At 38.5% G+C, this 23,309-nt stretch overlaps 1 protein-coding gene across 1 annotated transcript in view; it reads right to left on the bottom strand.

Annotated features, from left to right (window-relative positions):
- The window catches only part of VPS13D (vacuolar protein sorting 13 homolog D), a 3,321,573-nt gene that overhangs the window by 264,559 nt on the left and 3,033,705 nt on the right, over window positions 1-23,309 (bottom strand). The window contains exon 60 of the mRNA XM_044060428.1: window positions 9,070-9,219. Within this exon, the coding sequence (XP_043916363.1) occupies window positions 9,070-9,219 (150 nt within the window). The remainder of the gene's footprint in view (window positions 1-9,069; window positions 9,220-23,309) is intronic.

The following is a 23,309-nucleotide window of genomic DNA, read 5'->3' on the forward strand; positions in this document are numbered from 1 at the left end:
CCACCTGGTTTATACTAACATTTCTAAATTCTAGAGTGACCAATTTTAAAACTAAGTTGAAGAATTGGAACCAACAGAAGTCATTCTCATCTTATTTTGCTAAAATGTGGATACATGTGGACCATTAACCTCTGCCAGCAATAACACATGGGATGTCTACGCCTGCAAAGTTTAACTGAGATTCTGCTCCCATTAGAAAGGAGATGTACACATTCTTTCACTAGTTAATCTTATGTGCAGCAGAATGCATACAGCATTCTTGTTCAGTCTTTACTAGGTGTTGGCATTCCTATGCCTTGAGAAAGGTTTTCACCAGATCTTGGCTTTGCCACTGGGTGTGCATTTCCTAGACTTCAGACTGGGATAACTGTTAATGTCAATAAACAAAGCTAGAGCCAGAAAGGAAGTAGTCATCTACTTTAAAATAGCCACTGCAACAGCAAATCATAACAGATGGATTCTCTTCCCACTCCTCAAACTTCTTCTGGACCAGATTTGCAAAAGTAGCGGAAGCTCATACTAGAATGGACTTAGCTAGGTCTACGTGCTAGAGTCTGCAATTCAACAAATGGGCATCTTCCTCTCACATCTTCCTGATTTTGTCTGTACAACAATTAAATCTTATATTAAGGTGGTCTTCTTATTGAATTATTGAGAGACACCTCATTACAGGCGTGTGTCCTAGAAACAATGAGTTGAAAAATGCAAGTTTTGTCTTAAGAGAAAGTATTTCTCTCCTCCCACTTAAAAACATCTGGTTTTACTACTTAGGGGAAATGGAAGAAAATCTACAATTTGAAAATCACTGTTTTGAGGAGTATGGGACTATAATATATATATATATATATATATATATATATATATATATATATATATATATATATATATTTTTTTTTACAAAAAACATCTGTATTAAATTATCACATATGACATAGGCAATCTTACATTTATATAAATGAAAAACAAACATTGACACCACTTTAGTTGCAAACATTATGCATCAGAGACATCACTGAAACAACTGTAGTTGTAAACATTAGACATCACTTGTAATCTAACCGGCCATTGTCAGTTAAGCATTGTACAGCTCATTCAAATCTTGCCTTCTTATAAACCTTGTTCCTTCTCTGCATACATTGTTTCCACAATTCACATTTTTCCTATGTAGTTTGCTCCTTCCCTTTTCTAAAAATCCCAATGCCAGTTGTTTTAGCTTTGTTACTATATTCACTACTTCTAGTAAAGCTAGTTTAGATTTTGATTTCCATTTTCTAGTAACTGCTTTATTGGCTGCCACCATAATTAGACTCAGCAAGGCTTTACTATGTCTAGGCAATTCCAATTCTATATCATAGCTCAAAAAAATAATCTCCCCAATCAATCCAAACTGTTCACCTAGCATTCCCAACAGAGCGGTCCGCAGGGAATCCTTAAATTTTGCCAACTCATTATACTCCCAAAAAAAAATCTTCCTAACCACCTCTTTCTTCCTCTTCACAGCTCCAACATTTGCTATCCATTTGAGGAAAAATTCTTTGGAGTCCACTTGGGGTATACAAATACCTATATAAACACTTCCAGGCAAACATCCTAAATCTTCTGCACTTTGCTGCATATTTGGGAGATATACATATATTCCCCATTGTGTCTCTGTGAATTGCTTATCCAATTTCTCTTCCCAATCTTGATTTTTATAGTTATCACGCAATATTTTATATGCTCTGCTAATTATTTCTTTTTAATGGCAGCTTCTGTTCTAAATTCTATTAAAAACTCTACCAGTTATGGTCTTTCATTTAAGACCCCCCCCCCATTTCTTTGTCTTTTCAATATACTCTGACATCAATCCTTGATAAGGAAGGCAGTCCAAATAAATTATTGGCATCTTCCCATTCTATTACCTTTCCAATTCTAGTTATTTGCTCCCAATACTTTGGATCTTTCACCAGTTTTCTCCTATAAATTCCAGGCCCCTCTTGCCTATTGTCGGTATCCCTAACTGCAGTCATCCCTATCAGCAGAATCTCTTTTCTCCATTCCCATGCGGCTTTAGTTTTTAAAATACTCCCTGCTATTTTATGAATATAACATTCTGTATGATTGTTGTGGTTCTCCTTAAGAGTCTGCATTCAAAATCCCAGTCTCTCATTGTTTCTTGAGCTTCCCACATATCATCATCACCCCTTTCCACTCTGAATTATAGTGTTCCTGCTTATGCTATGTATAACAGCCTTAACTATGTTGCTCTAAAATAACCCCTCAAATTGGATAATGCTAGTCCCTGCTTTGTTCTAGTGTAAGAATCAGCTTATCCCACTTGAACCTTGCCATCTTCTCCTTCCAAATAAAATCCTTCAGCTCTTTTTCAATTGCTATTCACAGCTTCTCCTGTTGTTGATAAAAATATGCCTGACTTGTGTTTATAAGATCAAAGGGACAAACATTTTAATTGCTTGTATCTTTACTATCCATATCCATATAACAAAGCCTCCAGTTTCTCAATTTTTATACTATCTTCTGTTTTAGTCTCTTCCCACATACCCTTAGATGCTACAACAGTGATTTCTAATCCATACTCCTAAATACTTCATTTTATTATGTCCCCATAAATATGGATATTGTTGGACCAATTCATGCGTGGGTACATAATTTACTGCTATCGCCTTTGTTTCAGCTTTGTTAATTTTGTATCCTGAAAAAATTGGAAACTGTCTTACAATGTTCCACAAAACTGTAACTTCTGTATAAATAATATCATTTGCAAATAGAGTAGCTTTTCTTGACTGCCATATCAATTATACCCTTGAATTTCTGAGTGCCTTATTTTCTTTGCCAGTGGTTCTAAATATAATGCAAACAACAACCCTGCCTGGTTCCTGTACTCAAGCAGAAATTATCTGAGAGGACCCAACCCACTTTAATTTTCACCTCTGATACCATATATAAATTATATATATATATATATATATATATATATATATATATATATATATATATATATATATATATATATATATATACTCCTAATCAACCTTGTAATTGTACCAGGGAAAGCAAATGCTTCCACTGCCCTGCTCATGAAGTCCCAGTCTACTTTGTCAAATGTTTTCTCTGCATCAAGACCCACCAATAACAGTGGTATTTTCTTACATTCTGCTTCTCTCTGTATTACCAATGTTCTGTTAATGTAGTCAAATGTTTGCCTCCACCCTCCACAAAACCACAATGATCCATATCTATCAATTTTGGTATTACTTTTGCCATTCTTATAGCGATTACAGACAAAAACATTTATGATCATAGTTTAGTATTGAAATGGGCCTGTATGAAGCTGAATTAGAAGGAAATTTACCTTATTTAAGCATTTCGGCTACAACCGCTTTCTTCTAGGATGCTGGTATTTCTCCTCCTCTTAAAATACTGTTAAACAAAACCTTCCAGATCTTTATCAGTTTTCCCCGCCTAGCTTCCAAACTGCCACAGGAATACCATCTATTCCTGGGGACATTCCTGTAGATTGGTTATACATAACCATTTTTATCTCATCTCTTCCTATCCAAACTGTTAGTAATTGAGCCTCATCTCCCTCTAGCCTTGGCATATTTAATTCTTTCATAAACATTTGCACTTGCACCTTTTCTTGATTTCCATGTTTCTCGGCTTCATACAAACTTTCATACATTTTCCAAAACAGTTCTAATACTTCCACAGGATCTCTAGTTATTTTCCTTGTTATAGGCTCCCTAAGCTTGGTAACAGCTCTTTCCACTTTCTGTTGCCCAAGTCGTTGTGCTAAAAGTTTTTGTACTTTAGAATTATTATCAAAAACATTTGGTTAACAGCAATCATTCTAAACTCATGCATATTATTGAGGTAATCCCTTATTTTCTGTTTAGCATTCTCCAGTTGCTCTATTTCTTGTTCTGAGAGATTCCCCTTATTGTGCAATACTTTAACATTTGTCAGTCCTTGTAAATAATTATTACTTCTTAACCATAACTCTCTTTCCTTTATTTCCACCCAGGTTTTAAACTCCACTTTAATTTTATCCCACTCCCTAGATATATTTTCTGAAGAAAGTTCATCCTCTTTAATAGCTCCAGAATTATTTCCAAAACCCATTCCTGAAATGTCTCTCTTTTCACCACATAGGTGAGAAAGTGCCAGTGTCTCATTTTTGTTTCATTATCTTGCATTTTTATTTTAGTTATTATTGGCACATGATATGAAATTATTATTGGGTATGTTTCAAGACCTTCAATTAAATGCACATGTTCCTGTGAGACATAAATTCTATCTAGCCTTGCCCAGTTTTTGTATCTTGGAGAATGATAGTAAATTCACTCCAAATTCCTAGTACTGAATTCACATCTTCTATGCCAAACATTTTCATAAAATTCTTCAAAAGTCTACCCTCCTTGGTATATTTTCCCTTCTAGGCACCCCAGACACCATCTTCACTGTTGCAAACCAAATTCCAGTCCCCACCTATAAGTAATATTCCTTGCTGAAAGCTGATAATTTCTCACAGAATTTTCTTTGGCTCCATTATAGCAGGTAGAATATAGATGCATGTCAGTGTACTCCGCCTCCCCTGCCAGTAGCCCCTTCGTACTAAATAACTTCCATTATTGTCTATTTTTCCGTACTCCTCTTTTCCTTTGTCCCAGCTATTCCGCTGAAAAAGCATCCTGAAAACCTTTCTTTATCAAATTCACATGCTCAATTCTTTCCAGGTGTGTCTCCTGTAGCATAGCTATTGAAAGACATTACAGAAAGCACAATTTTCTTATACAGTTATTATTACCACCTTTTATGTATAACTGCTAATTCCAACTAACATCTAATTCCAACTTTTATGTTACATGCATATACTGTTTAGCAGGTTGATCTTTTATACATTTGTTTCGTGTCATATCCATTTAAGCCTATGTCACAACTTATGAAACATTTTGCTTTACTGAAAGCCCTAAAAAAAAAAAAAAACCTCCCCGAATACCCCCTAAAACCTATTAATTTAATATTGAAGTTTTCTCTTCCTAATAAGAACAAAAGATCTAAACTGATAGCCACACAGACAGGATAGAGTTAACCAAAAAGAAAGATTAGCCATGTTAAGACACATGGTACAGCCTGTATTTTTATTAAGTGCTTTCTGGTTTTGTCATATCTTTATAGCTCTACCAGCTGGGAAAACACTTGAATGCTTTCAGTAAACACTTTCTCCAAGCCATTTCTCTTTATCAGATGGTCTTCTAGTGATATGCAAACCAGACGCAAACCTGCTAACGATACCTTGTTTACCAGAAAAAAGCCTTATAATACTTAATATTCTTTTCAATTTATAATCTTTGTAATACACTTGTTACTGCATAACACCTAGGGTCGTAACTTAGTCATTTCCCTATGCAAGCATGGGAAAAAGTACAATGACTTTTCTTTTGTCATGCTTTCTTAACCAGACCTCTCCTTTCCCCCTTTATTTTTTTTTACATTGTAATGCTTACATTTCTTAAAACTGAACAAAGAAAAATAGAGAAGAAAGGAGAAAAAGAAAAAAGCACCTGTTTATATTAGTATCCGTTACATTTAAAAAAACTGAGACATTTTTACTTCAAGTGTGAATAGGTCTTATCTAATCTTTATAGCTCTCCCAGCTGTGGAAACCACTGAATGCTTTCAGAGAACATCATGTCCTAGCCAATTTCTCTTTTTGTTTTTTTCTCAGCCAGTCATTTTCCACCAGACTGTAGCCAGATTCTCTTTATCAGATTGCCTCTGTGCAGACATGAGAACCAGGCAGCCAATTTCTCTTTATCAGAACGCTGCCATGGAAACATGAAGACCAGTTGAAGAATTGTTACTGAGCATACATGTATTTGCTAGAAAAAAGCCTCATAATATTAATGTTATTTTTCATTTACTTGCTAGCTCTTAAAATGTGTTACTAAAGCAAACTAATGTCTTCAAATCCAGCCATTCCTCCATGCAAGAATGACAAAAAGCACATTAATTTTTCTTTTATCATGCTTTTTAACTAGGCTTTTTTTTTTTACACTGCAGTGCATACATTTCTTAAAACTGAACAAGAAGAAGGAGAGAAGGGAAAAAGAAAAGGAAAAAAAGAACAGCAGCACCACTTTACAATCCCCATTACATTTAAAACTAACTGAAAAAAAACATTTACTTTACAGCATGTAAAGGAAAAACCACATGCCACAAAATTAGTACTATTTAAAAAAGAAAAAAAATCTTTACTTACAGTTAACATTCTCCATCCTCTTCCCCTCTCCAAAGCAGTTTTCTCAACATTAATGACATAAAGTAGGGCATATGCTTTAGAGTCCCCCACAAGTCCAACAAATTTTGAAAAAGTCCAATATTTCCAGATTTTCTTGTTCTGTCATATTTCACAAATCTAATTATTGCACTGTAATCCCATATTAAGTTACTGATTTTATTACTGTTCATCTCCAAAATCCTGTCTCTGCTTCATTTCCAACATACTCTCTATTCTTCTGGTCAGCTCTTGTGCTCCCTTCCTTCTCTCCAACATTTTCCATTGAAAATTTTGAAAAAGTTTCACAGGTACAATCATTCTGTGGTCTTTATTACCAGAAGAACAAGAAGCAAAATCTCCTCCTTTTTCACATCTTACTTTTTGCTGGACAAACTTTTGTATTTCCTCCTTAGCATGTACTGTATTTCATCAAAAAATGATTTTGCCCTTCCAGGGAAGAATACTTTGAAGACAGCTGGGTACAGTAGTTTAAATCTCACACCTGCATCTCAACATTCCCTGAACAATGGAATAAATTTGCTCCTCTTCTGTCTGGTGTACAATAAGTAATCATTCTCTACAAACACTCTGCTGTCTCCCACTTTTAGTACATTGTCCTTCTGCCACAGTTTTGTCAGAATCAACTCCTTCTGCTGGTAGGACTGCACCTTTACTATTAAAGGTCTAGGTTGCTTTCTTATAGCCAGGTTTGGAGCATACACACGATGCACCCTTTCAGCTACCAACTCCTGCTGTGGAATGCCAGTCCAGTTGCTTATTTGTGCTTTCATAAAATTAATGTCTTTTCCTTTTAGCTTCTTCGGTATAGCTGAAATTCTCAGGTTTTCCCCTATGTGCTCTGTCCTCTAATTATATTATTTCTTGAAAATTTCTTCCTGAGCAGCCTCATATTCAGCCAGCCTTTTCTGCATTTCAACCTCTTATTTTTGGAGCTTTATCATCTCATCTGATTTTCTGTTTAAAGCGTCTTCCATTTTTCCAGGCCTTTGTTGTTTGTGCTGATATACTCCATCAGTGTTTTGTTTATTTTAACCAAGTCTGTATGCAGTTGTCTTATATTTTTCAGGAGGTTACTGGAAGTCATGCCTGAAGATTGTGTTGCTTTTTGCTGAACAGCTGCAGAACTTTCCCTAGTCAGTGTCTCTTCCTCACTTTCTGTAGCTGATTTTTTTTCCAGGTCTTCTGTATTTCTTTATTCCTGGCATCCAGGCAGTGCACTTACTAGCCAGTTACTGAACTTTAACCATAAACACAAGTTTACTGGCCTTCTCTGCTGAGATTCTGTTTTCATACTGGGAGAGCCAGAAACAAGCTGTTACTCAGTGTGCAACCATCTTGGAAGTCCAGAACCATAATAATGCTAATATTTGTCAGAAAGTTTCATTAAAGTGACTGAAATGTTAATTTTATCAAGTTAACTTTACCATTTTGTAGCTCACACTGCCATTTTGTATAAATCTGTAAATACATACAAATGCATTTTTTTTTCCATTCTGAAGGTTTGCCTTGTTTGGTTCCTTAGTATAACATTCAAAATAATTAGCACTGTGAAATAGTCAAGTCAGCCACAAAAATCAGAAAGCGGAAGGTGTTGACTTCCTTTTTAACTAATAAGAGGAAATTAGAGTCATTATACGAATCAAAAAAGTTTAAAGTTCAACCCAAGAAGGCTGCCTTTTCCCTATGAGAAACAAATGGGCCAGCTGAAGTATGAGATGGCTGATGGTCGATAGGCAACAGTGCAGAAAAACGATAAATAAAACATACTGTGCAAGTTTTTTTTTTTTTTTACATGTTAAGTAAAGGTTAATTTTTGAGGGCGGCCACGGTGGTGCAGCAGTTAGTGTTGCTGCCTTACAGCAAGAGGCTCTCTGGTTTGATCCTCGGCTGGGCTGCCTTCTGTGCAGAGTCTGCATGCCCTCCCTGTGGTTGCGTTGGTTTCCTCTGAGTGCTCCAGTTTCCTCCCATATCCCACAGACATGCTGTAAGTGGATTAGACACTCTAAATTGGCCCTAGGCATGACTGTGTGCGTGCCTTCTGTGGAAGGTTGGGCGCTGGGCTGGCAACTCAACACCGTAAAACTCCACTGCCAATCATGAGTGGACAGTTGATCCGCTGTGGCAACCCCTAATCGTGAAAAGCCGAAAGAAGAAGAAGAAGAAGTAAAGGCCAATTTTTAACAGAATTTTTTACATACGGAATTATTCTTGAAAATCATGCATAGTCTGGGGACACTTCTCTGTTGTAGGCAGTTACATCTGGCAAAATATATCTGGAGGAACAGCTTGCTAGCAGAGAAATATGAGTAAAACGGGAAGGGCTAGTAGCCTGAAAAAGTTTCAGATGCCATTCTGACTGAAGGACTGCGACATTAGAAATGTCAGGTGATCAGAATGGGCCTCCACATCTCTTTACTGCTATTAAGAAAGCCCCAAAAGATACATATCACGATTAATGATTCATATGAATAATGATCCTCACCTACTCAAAAAGTGTGCTCTACACACCATCAGTACATATAATCTGTGCACATTTTCAAAGTATGCATGACTAGCATTCAAAGAAAGTACAACCCGCACTCATAATCTTCTGGTTTCAGACATAACCATGCAAAGTAGTAACTCACTGACAGTATAAATTATAAGAGAAAAACAGGAGAAACATTTGTATGAAGCTGGTGTACAGCACAGTTACAGAACTGTAGTGTCAAAACTTTCTTTCATACTACTGCTACTACTACTAATGTATTTAAAAAAAATGAAATTACCTGTACAACATCAACACCAAGCTCAAGCACCTGGCTGGCTGCAGTCTGTGTAAAATGAATGTTTATTTTTTTAAGAGATGTGAATATCAGCTCTTCTGGAACTTTATTAACCAAGGAAAGACCAATACCATCCTTTAATTTTACTATCACCTATGGAAAAAAATAATGCAAGTTAAACACTGCTTGCATTTGGCTAATATATATATATATCACTTCCAGCACTGTTTTTCTCTGCAGCTTTCTGTTAAGATACATATAAGAAGAAATTCTCACCTGTAACAAATTATTATTGGATTTCCTTACACAGTCAAACCTGTAAATTATGCATGTTCGGAGAAAGCTTTGGGTCTTCCACTCACTCTCATGTTCTTATTTTCTTCTCAGACCATAGCCTCTTTATGACATGACATGACTTTATGAAGTATTAAGACAATTTGTGTAGCTCTAAATATCAGTAATACGACAGTATGAGGTAGGCTGGTGATGGATTTCAAAAATGAACACTTTTGAAGCTACAGCAAAACTTTTATTTATTGGGACACATTTTTAGAGATATATAACTATCAGGGTATTTCATGGAGGATTTGTAACCTGGAGATAGTCCTATGGCTTCTCATTTTGCAATATAAATACAAATGTCTTCTCTAATGTTATCATAAAGAGGAAGAGAAAAAAATGTTAGTAATTTCAAAACTAAAACTCCTGAAACTTTATGTACCAAAAATAAACAACTGGATCTTCATTTTACCAACATATCAGCTTCTATAAAGAAATCAACACTAAACACTAGAGGGGGTTTGCCTTCTCTGAGTACATCCACACCTTCCTATAAATTCTGAGTTTGCAGCACAAGTTTTCCCTGGTCTCCACAAACAAAACTCTCAATGTGGTACCAATGCTTTGCAGCGTCATTATTTGGGGGGGGGTATATGCTGACCTTTCTATTCTGGTACATACAAAAAAGTCTTTAGTGTATAAGGCTATAAGTTGTTAATGAGATGTTTTCAGTATTACAGGGTTGGATCCACTCAGATTATGTTTGCCTACTGCGTGACTTGAAAATCACTTAAGCATACAGTGCCTTGGAAAACTTGAGCTAGGTTTTTCAATGTTCTCTTGAACCACAGACCAGTCTACCTCCTATGAACCTATGATATGACACTTCCATATTACATCTATATTAATCTATTTTTATTTATTTAGACTTTGTTGGCTAGGTTAGTCCCTCTAGGCTAGTATCTTCATTTCAGAAGGGACCTGAGGTGGTATTTATGCTACCTGGGGAAATTTGGCCAGGGCACTGGGGAACTTCCCCTACTATTTTCAATAGGTGCCGTGGGATCTTCTACATAAACTTGAGCTACCACCAACTCAGGCCGATTGGGCTTTGGTTGAAAGTCTCATCCAAAGGACTTTAGTAGAAATTTCTAATAAATGCCAATCCCACTTACAAAGACAGTGCAATTGAAGCAAAAAAATATATATATTTCCAGCTGTGGCATTTATGTTATTAGCAATGCAAATGTGTTGGATTTCATTCTCTAATCCATATTCATCGGAAAGAAAGCCAAAAACACCCCAGGCAAAATCAGGCATACAAAATGCCTCATCATAAAAAGTAAAAGATGTGTGCTTACCATATCATTTGATCTACAAGAGGGAACTTCAGGACTAAGTAACTGTGAGGCTATTCCTTTCTGCCAGATTTAGCTTGGCCACTCTCACAGGCATACACACCACCTGAAGAATCATTCCACAACATCAAGCACTGAGTTAGCATGGCATGCCTAGCCTCTGCACTACTCAGCTTGATCCCCAGTGACTGAACAAGCATGTCCAGAAGCACATAAGACAAAACTACACACAAAGACACAAAATATATGCCTATCTAACATTCAGGTAAACTCCTTCCATTGCCACAAGACGGAGAGACCATCAAGCTACAATGGGATGGTAGAAGGATAATAAACACCCACTGCAGAAGATTATAGGTTCACAGGTTGGTACTAGGCTATCGGCCCTAGGGCCTATACAAGCCTAGCCATAACAATTCCCTGGCTATTTCTTCCCACACTATTTACTTCCCTGGACCCCTGTTTAGCAGGGGAAATAAACAGCCTTTGCAGGTCTTGAACCCAGGACCCTGTACACTATAGTCACAATAATTACCCATTACGTCATGACAGCTGTAAAAATAAACAGCCTCTACAAGGCTCGAACCCAGGACCCTGCAAACCATAGACAAAGTGATTTACCACCAAGCCATGCCAGATTCCTCACAGATCAGCTGATATTACCATACCAGATAATGCAGAAAGAGGATACTCCTTGTGGGATCCTGTACTGGGCAATGCCATTTGACCAGTTAACATTTGCCATTAGCTAGTCTCCAGGAACACACAGGATTCATGTGGAAATCTGGAAGTTAGAATGGAACAGACAGGTGAAGATCTGGAAGGCTATGTTTAACAATATTTCAAATGGAGGATAAGTACTAGCATCTTACAAAAAAGCAGTGGCAGCATTAGCAAAAAGAGGGTAAAGACCATTCAGATCCAACTTTGTGTAAATTCATTTCAATTTTAAACCATCATTATAAAATGCATATGTTACCAGACTTGATAGATATGTATCAATGTGGTTTTACATAAGAGAGGCAAACATTTGACAACATTAATATAACAATGATGATCCAACGGAAATTGTTGTGCAAGAAAACATAGCTACTGTAAGAGTGTCTTCATGCAGAGAAAGAAAGCAATTAGTAGTGTCAGCTGCAATTTAATCAGTAGGGCAACAGTAGCATTTACATTCACTGACAGAATAACAAGTTAATAAGATAGATATATAACAAGTTAATAAGATAGATATATATGAAGGGACAGAGAAAAGAATTAATGTGGGAGGGCTCCTCTCTGACAAGATATGTTTGAAGACAGCAGGCAGACAGGGATGTCCTCTGTCTCTTCTGTTATCTACTTTACATTTGGAGCAATCAGCAAAGAAAAAGTACAGTTTTGTACCTACCATAAATGTAGATGTTCGAGTGCTAATACAGCTGCAGTCATAACAGATGGGTTTTCCTGCCGTCAGGCGGGTCCTCGGTCGGCCGAATTCCAAAGTCTAGGTCCGGCGTCGGTTGTCGTCGCTTCTTCCCTGACGTCAGTGCAACAGGGGTATAAAAGAACCAGCCGACGCCATTTTTTTCAGTTTTTCTTGCCCCAGATGTCAGGTGCCCCCAGAAGGAAGGCAATATATAAATTTATGTAATAATGAAATGCAATATAATCAAAAAACAGTAGTTGCAAGCAAATACACCATAAAAGAATACCCCAATCAGGTTGTATGAGGAGGTGTTAGCCATTAGGCCTGTCCCAAGAGGGGAAGGAGGGAGGGAAACCTGGACTGCAGCTGTATTAGCACTTGAACATCTACATTTATGGTAGGTACAAAACTGTACTATGTTCATCGTGCATACAGCTGCAGTCATAACAGATGGGTAGAATCCCAAAGCTAAAAAAGGGGTGGTAGGCACTAGGTGGAGCTCGGAGGAGCTAGGATGCCCTGCAAGACTGCAGTGGCAAAGCCTACTCTAGATATGGAGTATAATGGTAGGTGATAGTGCTTGGAGAAAGTATGTACTGAACTCCAAGTGGCAGCTTCCAAAATATCTTTGGTAGGAACCCCCCTGAGGAAAGCTGAAGAGGTAGCTGTGGCCCTTGTGGAGTGAGACCTGATTCCTGCAGGTACAGTTTTACCATGAAAAGAGTAACAAAAGCGTATGCAGTGGGCTATCCATTTTGAGATTGTCTGTTTGGAAATAGGCTTCCCTTGAGCTCCTGTAGCATAGGACACAAAGAGTTGCTCTGATTTTCTGAAAGGCTTTGTTCTGTCCAAATAATAACGTAGCTGCCTGTGAATGTCCAAGGAATGTAGTAGTCTCTCCCCTTTGTTTTGTGGATTAGGGTAAAAGGTAGGTAAGTGGATAGCCTGATTCAAGGCTACCCTGGTTACTACCTTTGGCATAAAGGAAGGATTGGTCCGTAAGGAAACTCTGTCCTGATGGAAAATGATGAAAGGCTGCACAGCCATGAGGGTTTGTAGTTCCGAAACCCTGCGAGCTGAGGTGATAGCCAGCAGGAAGGCTGTTTTCCAGGACAAATATTGCAGTTCTGTTGAGGCAGCTGGCTCAAAAGGAGGCAAGGTCAGTTTTTCTAGAATGAAATTGAGGTCCCAAGCAGGTACTGGTTGTTTCCTTGGGGGTTTTATATTCTTAGCCCCTCTGAGGAATTGTCTTAAGAGGGGGTGAGACAATAAAGGAGGATCAGTGTTGTATTCTGCAGAAATGGCTGAGGCATGTATTTTGATGGAGGAGAATGAAAGTCCACTGCTTAGCAACTCAGCTAGGTACTGTAATATTTGAGGTAAATTCAGTATTCCAGGATTCTGGCCCTTTTTCTCATTCCAGGCACAAAAACGTTTCCATTTTGCGGAGTAGGCTTTTCTAGTAGAAGGTCTTCTGGCCTCCAAGATGACGTCCTGCACCTCCTTGGAGAGTAGGGTCTGTTGTGATTTTAAGGAATCTTCCATTTGGCTAGATTGAGTGTTTTCAGCTGACTGTGAAGAGTTTTGAAGTTGTGCTGAGTCAGTAGAAGAGGCATTAGAGGCAGGATCCATTATGGGAATGCGTCAGGGCTCCTCAGGAGTGGGTACCAGTGTTGTCTTGGCCAGTCTGGAGCAATGAGAATCATCTTTGGTCTGTCTGCTCTGGTTTTTAATAGAACTTTGGGCAGCAGAGGAAGAGGTGGAAAGGCATAAACTGTCATTGTTGTCCAACTGAAAGAGAGTGCGTCCACTTTCCAGGCCTGTGGATGAAAGGTCCTTGAGCAGAATTTTGCCAATTGGTGATTTCTGTGGGAGGCAAAGAGATCTATGTCTGGCCTACCCCATGCTTGAATTACCTTTGTAAAAACTTGAGGATGCAACTTCCATTCGTGTGGGTCTGTCATATTTCTGCTTAGGTTGTCTGCCAGTGTGTTTTCCTTGCCTGGCAGGTACTGTGCTTGAAGTTCGATTTGTAATTCCAGAGCCATGTTCCAAAGAGACATGGCTAGCCTGCATAGGGGGTATGAATGGGTTCCTCCCTGTTTGTTTATGTACCACATCACTGTGGTGTTGTCTGTCCTTATCAATAGCTTGGCTGGATGCAGTAGGTCTTTGAAAGCTATAATAGCATTTATTACTGCTAGCATTTCCTTTTGATTGATGTGTAGGTGCTTTTCCTTTTGGGACCATATGCCCTGAATGCACCCATCTGTCGTATGCGCCCCCCAGGCATAGTCCGAGGCGTCTGTTGTGATGACTTGATTTGCTTGAGGCTTGCAGAATGGGAGACCTGTGTTTCTTTGGCATGCTTGAGCCCACCACAGAAATTCCTTTTGAAGACATGGAATCAGTGGCATTATTGTTTCCAAACTGTGGCTGTGTTGAGACCATAGGTTTTTTAGGTACCATTGAAGTTTCCTCATATGCAGCTTTGTACATGGGATTAGTAGGATGCAAAATGCCATGAATCCCAGAGCCTGCAGGATTTTCCTTGCAGTCAGCCTGGTGAAAGTTGCCAGTTTTCTGAAGTATTGAGTTAGTTGCCCTTGTTTCTCTGGCGTGAGGTAGGCCATCTGGGTGTTTGTATCCAAGCTGGCACCCAGGAAAATTATTGTTTGAGAGGGTATTAGCCTTGATTTCTTTTGGTTGACTGTGTACCCCAGAGAATTCAACAACATTATTACAAACGCCAGATGTTTCAGAAGTATGTGCTTGCTGTCCGCTTGGATCAGGCAGTCGTCCAAATATGGGTATATTTGTATCCCTTGAAGTCTGCAGTAGGCAATTACTGATGCCAGGCATTTCGTGAACACTCTGGGCGCAGTAGATAAGCCAAAGGGCAATGCAGAGAATTGATAATGTGTTGAACCTGCAAGAAATATGAGGTATCTTCTGCAATCTTGTCTGATTGGGACATGCAGGTACGCCTCCTTGAGGTCCAATGTTACCAGCCAAGACTCCTTGCCCAGCATGTGAAGAAGCTGCTGCAATGTCAGCATCTTGAATTTTGGCATGAGTAAAAATGTGTTTAGGATGGTTAGGTCCAAAATAGGTCTCCAATCTTTGCCCTTCCTTGTTACCAGGAATAGTCTGGAATAAAAACCTTGACCCTGTTCTTGTGCAGGTACCTCTTGAATAGCTTTCATGTCCATGAGATCTGAAATTTGTTTTTGTGCCTCTGCCCTTTGATTGTGTGGCAGGTTTGGCATGCCTCTCATTTTTGGAAGGGTGTGAAAGTGGAATCTGTAGCCTCTGTCTATAATGTCCAGGATCCATTTGTCTTTGGTGACAATATGCCAATTTTTCGAAAATAATGCCAGTTTTCCGCCTAAAGGTGCTGCCATTTGAGCCTTGCTTGGCATGCAAAGGGGAAAGTCATTGGTTCTGCTTTCTGAATGGCTGTGAACTATCCTCACCACCTCTTTGAGTAGGTGCTTGCCATTGTCTGCCTCTAAACGATCCTTGAGATTGCCCTCTACCCCTTGGGCGCCTGTATCTACCTCTTTGGGGTCTGTCCGTGGCTGGAAAGGACCAATTTTTTGAAGGCCAATTTCTACTGAAACGTGGAGGTTGTACCTGTAGGAAATCTTTCACTGTTTGCATTGATTTTGCCTTTTCCTCCATTTTCTTTAATACCTCCTCAGCTTTAACACCAAACAATACATCTTTTTGCAGAGGAGCATCTAGTAATTTAGCTTTGACATGATCTGGTAAGGTTTGCTCTTTGAGCCAAGCATGTCTACGTATGACTGATCCTGTAATAGCAGCTCTACATGAGGCCTCTAAAGCATCAAAACCACATTGCAAGGTATGTTTACCCACTTGTTCTGTACTATGTAACAAATCCTGCAACTCCTTCAAGTCTGGCTGTTCAGGCTGTGACATTTTGCTTTTCAACTGTGATAACAGAAACTGTTGGTACTTTAACATATGGAGCTGACAGTTTAATGCCCACATGATTAAGGTGGCCGAGGTGTATACCTTTTTCCCCCACCTTCCAAAAGCTCTGGAATCTCTCTCTGAAGGTAATGGATTTTTAGCAGTGGAGGCCTTAATTCCCTTGGGACCCTGTGAAATAGTTTCTGGGTCAGCCGCATGGCTTTTGTATAGGAATTGGTGTGAATCAGGAACCCGGTAATACATGTCAGGCTTGACTGGAGCTGGAGGTAAAGAATCTGGGTTAAGGCAGGCCTCCGAATACACATCATCTAGTATGTCTAAGACAGGCGGTATAACCAGAGGCCTGTGCTGAGGGAGCAAGAGGAAATCCCTAAGCCTTTTCTTGGAGTCTGAGTACTCTTGGCCTTCCCAGTGGAAGTGTTCCCTTAAGGTATGTAAGGTTTCCCCAAAAGAGTAATCCTCAGGGGGGGAGACAGAGGGAATGGACTCCTCTGCATCAGAATCTTCAAAAGGGGAGTAAGAATGTTCCTGGTCTTCAGAATGTTCTGAAATAATGGAGGCCTGGTCCGAGGAAGGGGATTCTTCCTCCACTCTGGGCCTTTTGTCTGGGGGAGGTTGAGAACCCCTGATAAGAGTAATTAAATCCTCAGCCATTTTGAGCATCTGCTTTTTAGGCATGGGGCCTTGAGAGGGGCCCTGTGGAGCTTGTCTTTTGGTATGCATGGCTGCTTTGGACTTAGTGAAAGCCTTGATGGAAAAAGAAGAGGAAGGCCTGAAGACACCTTGAGAAGTGGCAGGCCTGTCTAAACTCTGAGTTTCACCACCAAGAGTGGCTTCGGTATCTGTAGTCGGGGCATGGGCCGAAGAGCCTGCGACCTCGGGCACAGAAGACACTGCCAATGCAGTGTCATCAGTAGTCAGGGGCTGTGTATGCGTCTCGCTGAGAACCGGACCACCTGTTGTCGGCTTTGGCGTGGTGTCGGTAGAAGTCGCGGACCTCGTATGTCGGTCCTTATCTTTGCGCCTTTTACTCAAAACTGGAGTCGGAGTATCCGACGACATAATGTATTTAAACTTTTTGCCAAAATAGTGTTGGGCGAACTCCGCCCGACGCTTAATAGTGCGTCTGTTGAATGTAGCACAAAAACGACAGGCCGAGACGTTGTGGTCTGGGCCTAAGCAAGGAATGCAGAGGGAATGAAAATCCTTATGCGGTATTTGCTTCCCACATGAAATACAATTATTAACTTTGTCTGACATCGGTCTGAGGCAAGAAAAGTTTCCCCAACGGGGTACTTAGCTTTCAAGAAGACTTCGGTTGAAAAATATTCGTAATCTCAGGAGCTGGCCGACTGGCACTTGCGAACTGCTTCTGCTTCGGGCACCGCGCGGCAAGAAAGACTGAAGAAAATGGCGTCGGCTGGTTCTTTTATACCCCTGTCGCACTGACGTCAGGGAAGAAGCGACGACAACTGACGCCGGACCTAGACTTTGGAATTCGGCCGACCGAGGACCCGCCTGACGGCAAGAAAACCCATCTGTTATGACTGCAGCTGTATGCACGATGAACATCAAGGGATTCATAAAATTCAAGAATATAACTGGTTAGCCTTATTTGCAGATTACATTATTTTGTACTTGATAAAGTCAGAAATGACATTTTAGTGCTTTTTAAACATCTTTACTAAATCCCATTTTAAACGACACGCACATATTTAACTAAAAGAAAACAAATTATAATAACATTTTTCATTATTTTAATGCAGTATACATGTTTTCTTTTCATCATTCACTCCAACATTACATAACTTGCTCAATTTCTGCCTTCCCTTAAAGTTTATTCCTCCTCCTCCTGAATATTATTCTGTGTGCAGTGTTACCACCCATTCCATTTACTTTATGTAATTTGCTTCTTCATGTTTCTTAAAATGCCATATCCACTTCTTTTAACCCCTCTACAATATTCAGTACTACAGTTACAACTTGTTTAGATTTGGAATTTCATTTTTAATTGCGTTCTTGGCAGCCAATAACATTAAATTCAAGAAGACCTAAATATGTCCAGGCAATTCATAACCCATATCCCAGTTAAAAAAAATCACTTCCTTAGTTACAAATATTTTCTCTCCCAACATTTCTGACAAAGTGTTCTGCAGGGAGTTTTTAAAATTTGCCAACTTTCACAAAAATGTGTTTCCAATTACATCTTTTTCCCATCACACCTTGAAGTCTGCTTGTGATATAAAAATATATATGCAAACACTTACAAGCAAAAACTCTAAACCTTTTGGATTTTTTTGCATACTTGGGAGCCTCAGGTGTAGTCCCATATTTTTTTGTAACTGCCTTTGCAGTCTCTCTTCCTAATCTTTTCTGTCATCATCATATTCTTATAGTTACCATGCAGTATTTGACATGCCCTACTAATGGTACATTTAAAAGCACTTCTAGACTTAAAAACTCTACCATATCTGGTCTTTCATGTAGCACTCCCATCCCCCTTCCCTTTGCCTATACACTCTTTTATTAACCACTGATAAGGAAGCCACGTCTCTAACCTACAGTCCAAACTTCTGCTTAGCCTCACTCTCTCTATTACCTTTACCTTTTTAGTTAGTTGCTCCCAATACCTTGGTCTTTTGCTAATTTTCTTCAACAAAAGCCAAATCCCTCTCGCCTATTTTCTATACTATTACTTGTAGTTATCCCTACTGGTAAGATCTCCTTCTGCCATTCATTCTTTTGTTGGCTTAGTTTTTTGGAATACTTCTGGTACCTTATGAGTATAATATTCTGTATGGTTGCTGTCATTCTCCTTAAAAACTTGCATTCAAAATTCTAATCCCTCCTTATTTCTCAAATTCCCCCTCACCTGTTTCATCACTGTCATTCTTTTCCACTTTTTTATTTACAACCTTCTGCTGGTGTTACATTTATCAGCTTTAACTGCTTAGCTCTAAAATATCCCTCCAAATCAGGTAATCCCAAACCAGCTTGTTCTATGGGGAGAATGTATTTATCCCACTTAATTTGTGCCTTTTTCCCCTCCCAAACAAATTCCTTCAATGCTTTATTAATTATTGTCCACAACTTCTCCTCTGGTTGATACAAATATGCCTAACCTTTATATAAAATTAAAGGGACTAAAAAACGTTCACTGGTTGTAACTTATCTATATTCATAATTAAGAGCTTTCAGTTTCTCAACTTTTATATTATATTTTGTTTAATCTCTTCCCACATGATGCCATAACAGAACAATTTTTAATCCATGCACCTAAATACTTCATTTACATTTTGGTGTTGTGGAAAATAAATAAAGATTAAACAAAATGTGTAATGGTAAACTATGCACCCACACATGAATGTGTTTAGCAAAACAAGTGTGAGGTCATGACAAGATGAAGTATTTAGGTATATGGATTAAAAAGAATTTTGTTAAGGCAGCTGAGAATATGTGTGGAAAAGACTAAACAGAAACTAAAACAAAATTAAATAAACTAGAAGCTTTTGACTATGGCTATAGATAGTACAATGCAAGCACTAAAAATGTTTTTCGTCCCTTTAATCTTATGTATTAACCAGAAGGTGTGGATTGCAACTAAAAAAAAACAGTTAAGGGAATTTATGCAGGAGGAGAACAGTAAAAGAGTTAAGTGGAATAAGTTTTATTTATTTATATATCCGTTGTTGACCAGGTTTGTTGCATTAGGCTAATGGTGCCTTGTCTGGGGAGATCCAAGTTGTTATTCAAACTAGTATGGGAAATTTGGCCAGGGCATTAAGGAACGTATCCAACTCTTTTTAACAGATGCAGAAGGATTATTTACATCTACCTGACCTACAAACTCAAGCAAAAGAGACCTAGGTTTAACCTCTCATCTGAAGGACAGACTGATTTTCTTTCTCTGTATTAGGTAGACTGAGCTAATGACACTAGACTGGGAGGAGTGTCCCAGATCAAATTTACAGTATGGCCGGGCAACTGCAAAGCCACCAAGTATAAGAACAAGACACCAATAGGGAGGGCGGGTAGGAAACTATTACAGCTACTAGCTGTAGCCACTAAATAAAAGTTTTAAACAGATAAAAGAGCAAGGAGACTCTAGAAAATGCTTTTAGCTGCAAACAAATCAGTTATATGATATCTGACTAGAACACAGAAACCTCACAAAAAAGCATATAATCACAGATAGAGCACTCACAAACAGAAAATACAACTCTCAGTATGAAAAAGAGTGATTCAATAAAAATGCAATTAGTGTAGTGAAACAGTATCTAGCAATGAAAAATACTGTTAAAACAGTACATAAATGCAGTGAAACAGTAAAAAGGCTTTATAACAGTGCAAAATGCAGTAGATTAGTTGTATCACACAATTATAAGAGTTAAAGAAGTGCAATTCAATGAAATAAGTGTAAAAAATAACTTATTCTGCTCCTGGAATCTTAGGAATTTCTGCTTAGTCCCAGTGATTCCCCATAGAACAAAGAAGTGGAACATTAAAGCTTTGCAGTTAAGGCTCATACAGATAACTCAAGCAGAAGGCTACAAATCAAAATGAAAAAAAGTGACGATTAATTGATTATTCAAGAGAAAAACAGAGGTGCTATGATTTTTGAAGGAAGTCATTAAGTATAATAGAAGCAATTATAAATAATATTATATTCATAAAGTAATAGAAAGTATTCCAAGAACTACATCAACATGGGAATGAAAAAATAAGATTTCACTAACACGGACGTCTGCATTAGGAGTATAGAAAATAGGCAAAGGGGAGCTTGAATTTGCTGGGGAAAATGAACAAAGTAACATAACTTGAGAAAGAAAAAAGGTAACAGAGCTGGATGAAACCAAGCAAGATTTTAGACTGCTGGTAAGTGCCTGTCTTCCCTATCAGGTACTGATAACAAAATACAGGGAAAAAGAAGAGGACAGTCTAGCTTGCGTATAGAATTTTGATGCATCTAGACAAGAAGATGCTGTTATAAAGAGAAAATTAGTATGGGATATAAAATCTTCCATGATAATGGTTAAGAAAGATTGCGAAAAGAATACAAAGACAAATGACAAAGGAACACTGTGAAGAAATCTAAAGGCCTTTCAACTATGCAAAAAAGTCCATATGGCTTAGGATTACTGCATGGAAGTATTTGCATAGGTATTTTTTATACCCCAAGTAAACTTCAGAAGATTTTCCTCAGTTAGACAGTAAATATTGGAGATGTGATGCAAAAGAGACAGGAAGCTGGAAATATGTTTTTTTGTGAATGTAACAACTCAGTCAAATCTAAAATCCACTACAGAGTACTTTGACAGAAATGTTGGGGGACCAAACTGTAGTAACTAAAGAAACTAAATTGAGCTGGGATAAACAAAATGAATTGTTTAGGCATAGTAATACCTTAGTAATTTATGCTAATCGCAGATAAAAACATACAAGAAAATTGAAATCTAAATCTAAACCAGACGTAATGAAAGATTTCAATGGTGTAAAGCTGATAAAACAATTGGAGGCTGAATCTTTAGAAAAGGGAAAGAGCATATTTCATAGAACTAACTGGAATTTTGGGAACAATGTATGCAAAACAAAGAAATGTGTCTTACAAACAAAGGGTTTAACCTGGATCTGGAGATGCCATTTGCCCCCTTTTACTCAGTCCTTAGGCCAGTCATTGAATATAATGACCCCTGTGGCATAACTGTCTAGACAGATGCAACAACTGCAATGCCCATAGAGATATCTTACTAAAAAGATACAAGGTCTAAACAACATGTCCTACATGAACTGACTCAAAGCCTTGTCACTATACTTCATACTCTAAAGACTGCTAAGAGATGACCTGCATCTGGCGTGCAAGGCATCCTCTGACCCAATACTGATTGATTTACTGCACAGCAGCAAGTCAAATGGCATTAGAATTACTCAGTCAAGGGCTCTAAACCTCTTCTGTAACAACAACACAACTGCATGGAGGGACAAGTATATTTTGCAGAGGATACCGCTGCTCTGGAACAGATTCTCCATCCACATAAAACAAAGTTCATCCCTGTCCATATTCAAGTACAACTTGGATCTATCAATAGGAAACTAAATATTTACCCTAGGACAGCCCCCTGTACTACTAATGGACAGAAGCAGCTCCTAAATTCTTTATTTTATGCAAGGATCCCCTCAAATTATCCATGGTACGATCCCAGTTATTCTTGTTAGGGGTAATACATAATTATCAAGAGTGGGAAGGGTAAGGCCAATCTGTAACTAACTGGGACAGGTTAATTTGAACATAAAAAGGGAAACTGGCTAGGCTTTAAATGGTCTGCAAGAGCAGACAGCCTAAACTTGCCTATAAACTTACAAAATAATGCTGTGGAGGATGAGTAAGGGTTAAGGGAGGCAGAAAATGATCAATTTACATACTGCTACAGCAAAACAAAATTGTTAAAAAAAACTTGTATGCATACTGCACAACAATAATAATGGAAACCGTTAATAAGTTTTGTTTTCTTCCTATTAATAAATATAAACTCAAACTGAAAATCAAAATGGGATGACTTAATAAAGATGTTTAATGCCATCATTTTACAGGATTTCCTGTGTTTTGGGATGATTATGCAGAATAAGTTTGATGAAATGTTCTCTGACCACTTTATGAACTAGGGGTCAACAGAGAGACAAAGCCTCAAAGACCATGGGGGGGGGGGGGCTGGAGTTTTGGAGGAAGTTAAGTTTTCTTGGTAGGGGAAGTTTAAGAGGGTACTCGTGTATCTGGCTTTACCCTACAGACTCTTGTTGAAATTTGAGTTCTGTTAGAGCAATCCTCAGACAAGCACAAATGAAAGATGGAATATGGGGAACACATGCTAAGTCTAAGGATGCAGTAGCTCAAAATACTCTCATTACTCTGCAGTATAGAGCCCCTGGAGTTAGAATATAAAGGCAACAGGGATTTGGGGTACTGGCACCCTCATATCAGGGGTGAAGATGAGAGAAGCTTCCTTGTAAGCTACTTCAGCAGCATTAGAGCAAAATTTGATATTCACTCTTAGGTTCCAGCTGCAATTTTTTTTTATAGTCACAGGATTCATAATTACAAGATTTTAAATATATGTGATAGAGTCTTGCCCTATGATCTAGGTGTGAAGTGGACTTTAAAGAGGTGTTTCCCTTTTTAGCAATCCATTTTAGGAAGAAAAGCATGAGTTATTTGTTTTTTTACAAAAATGGTGCATTAA

Source organism: Protopterus annectens, chromosome 2.part0 (assembly GCF_019279795.1).
Source record: "Protopterus annectens isolate FY-2018-M chromosome 2.part0, PAN1.0, whole genome shotgun sequence".
NCBI classification, from domain to species: domain Eukaryota; kingdom Metazoa; phylum Chordata; order Ceratodontiformes; family Protopteridae; genus Protopterus; species Protopterus annectens.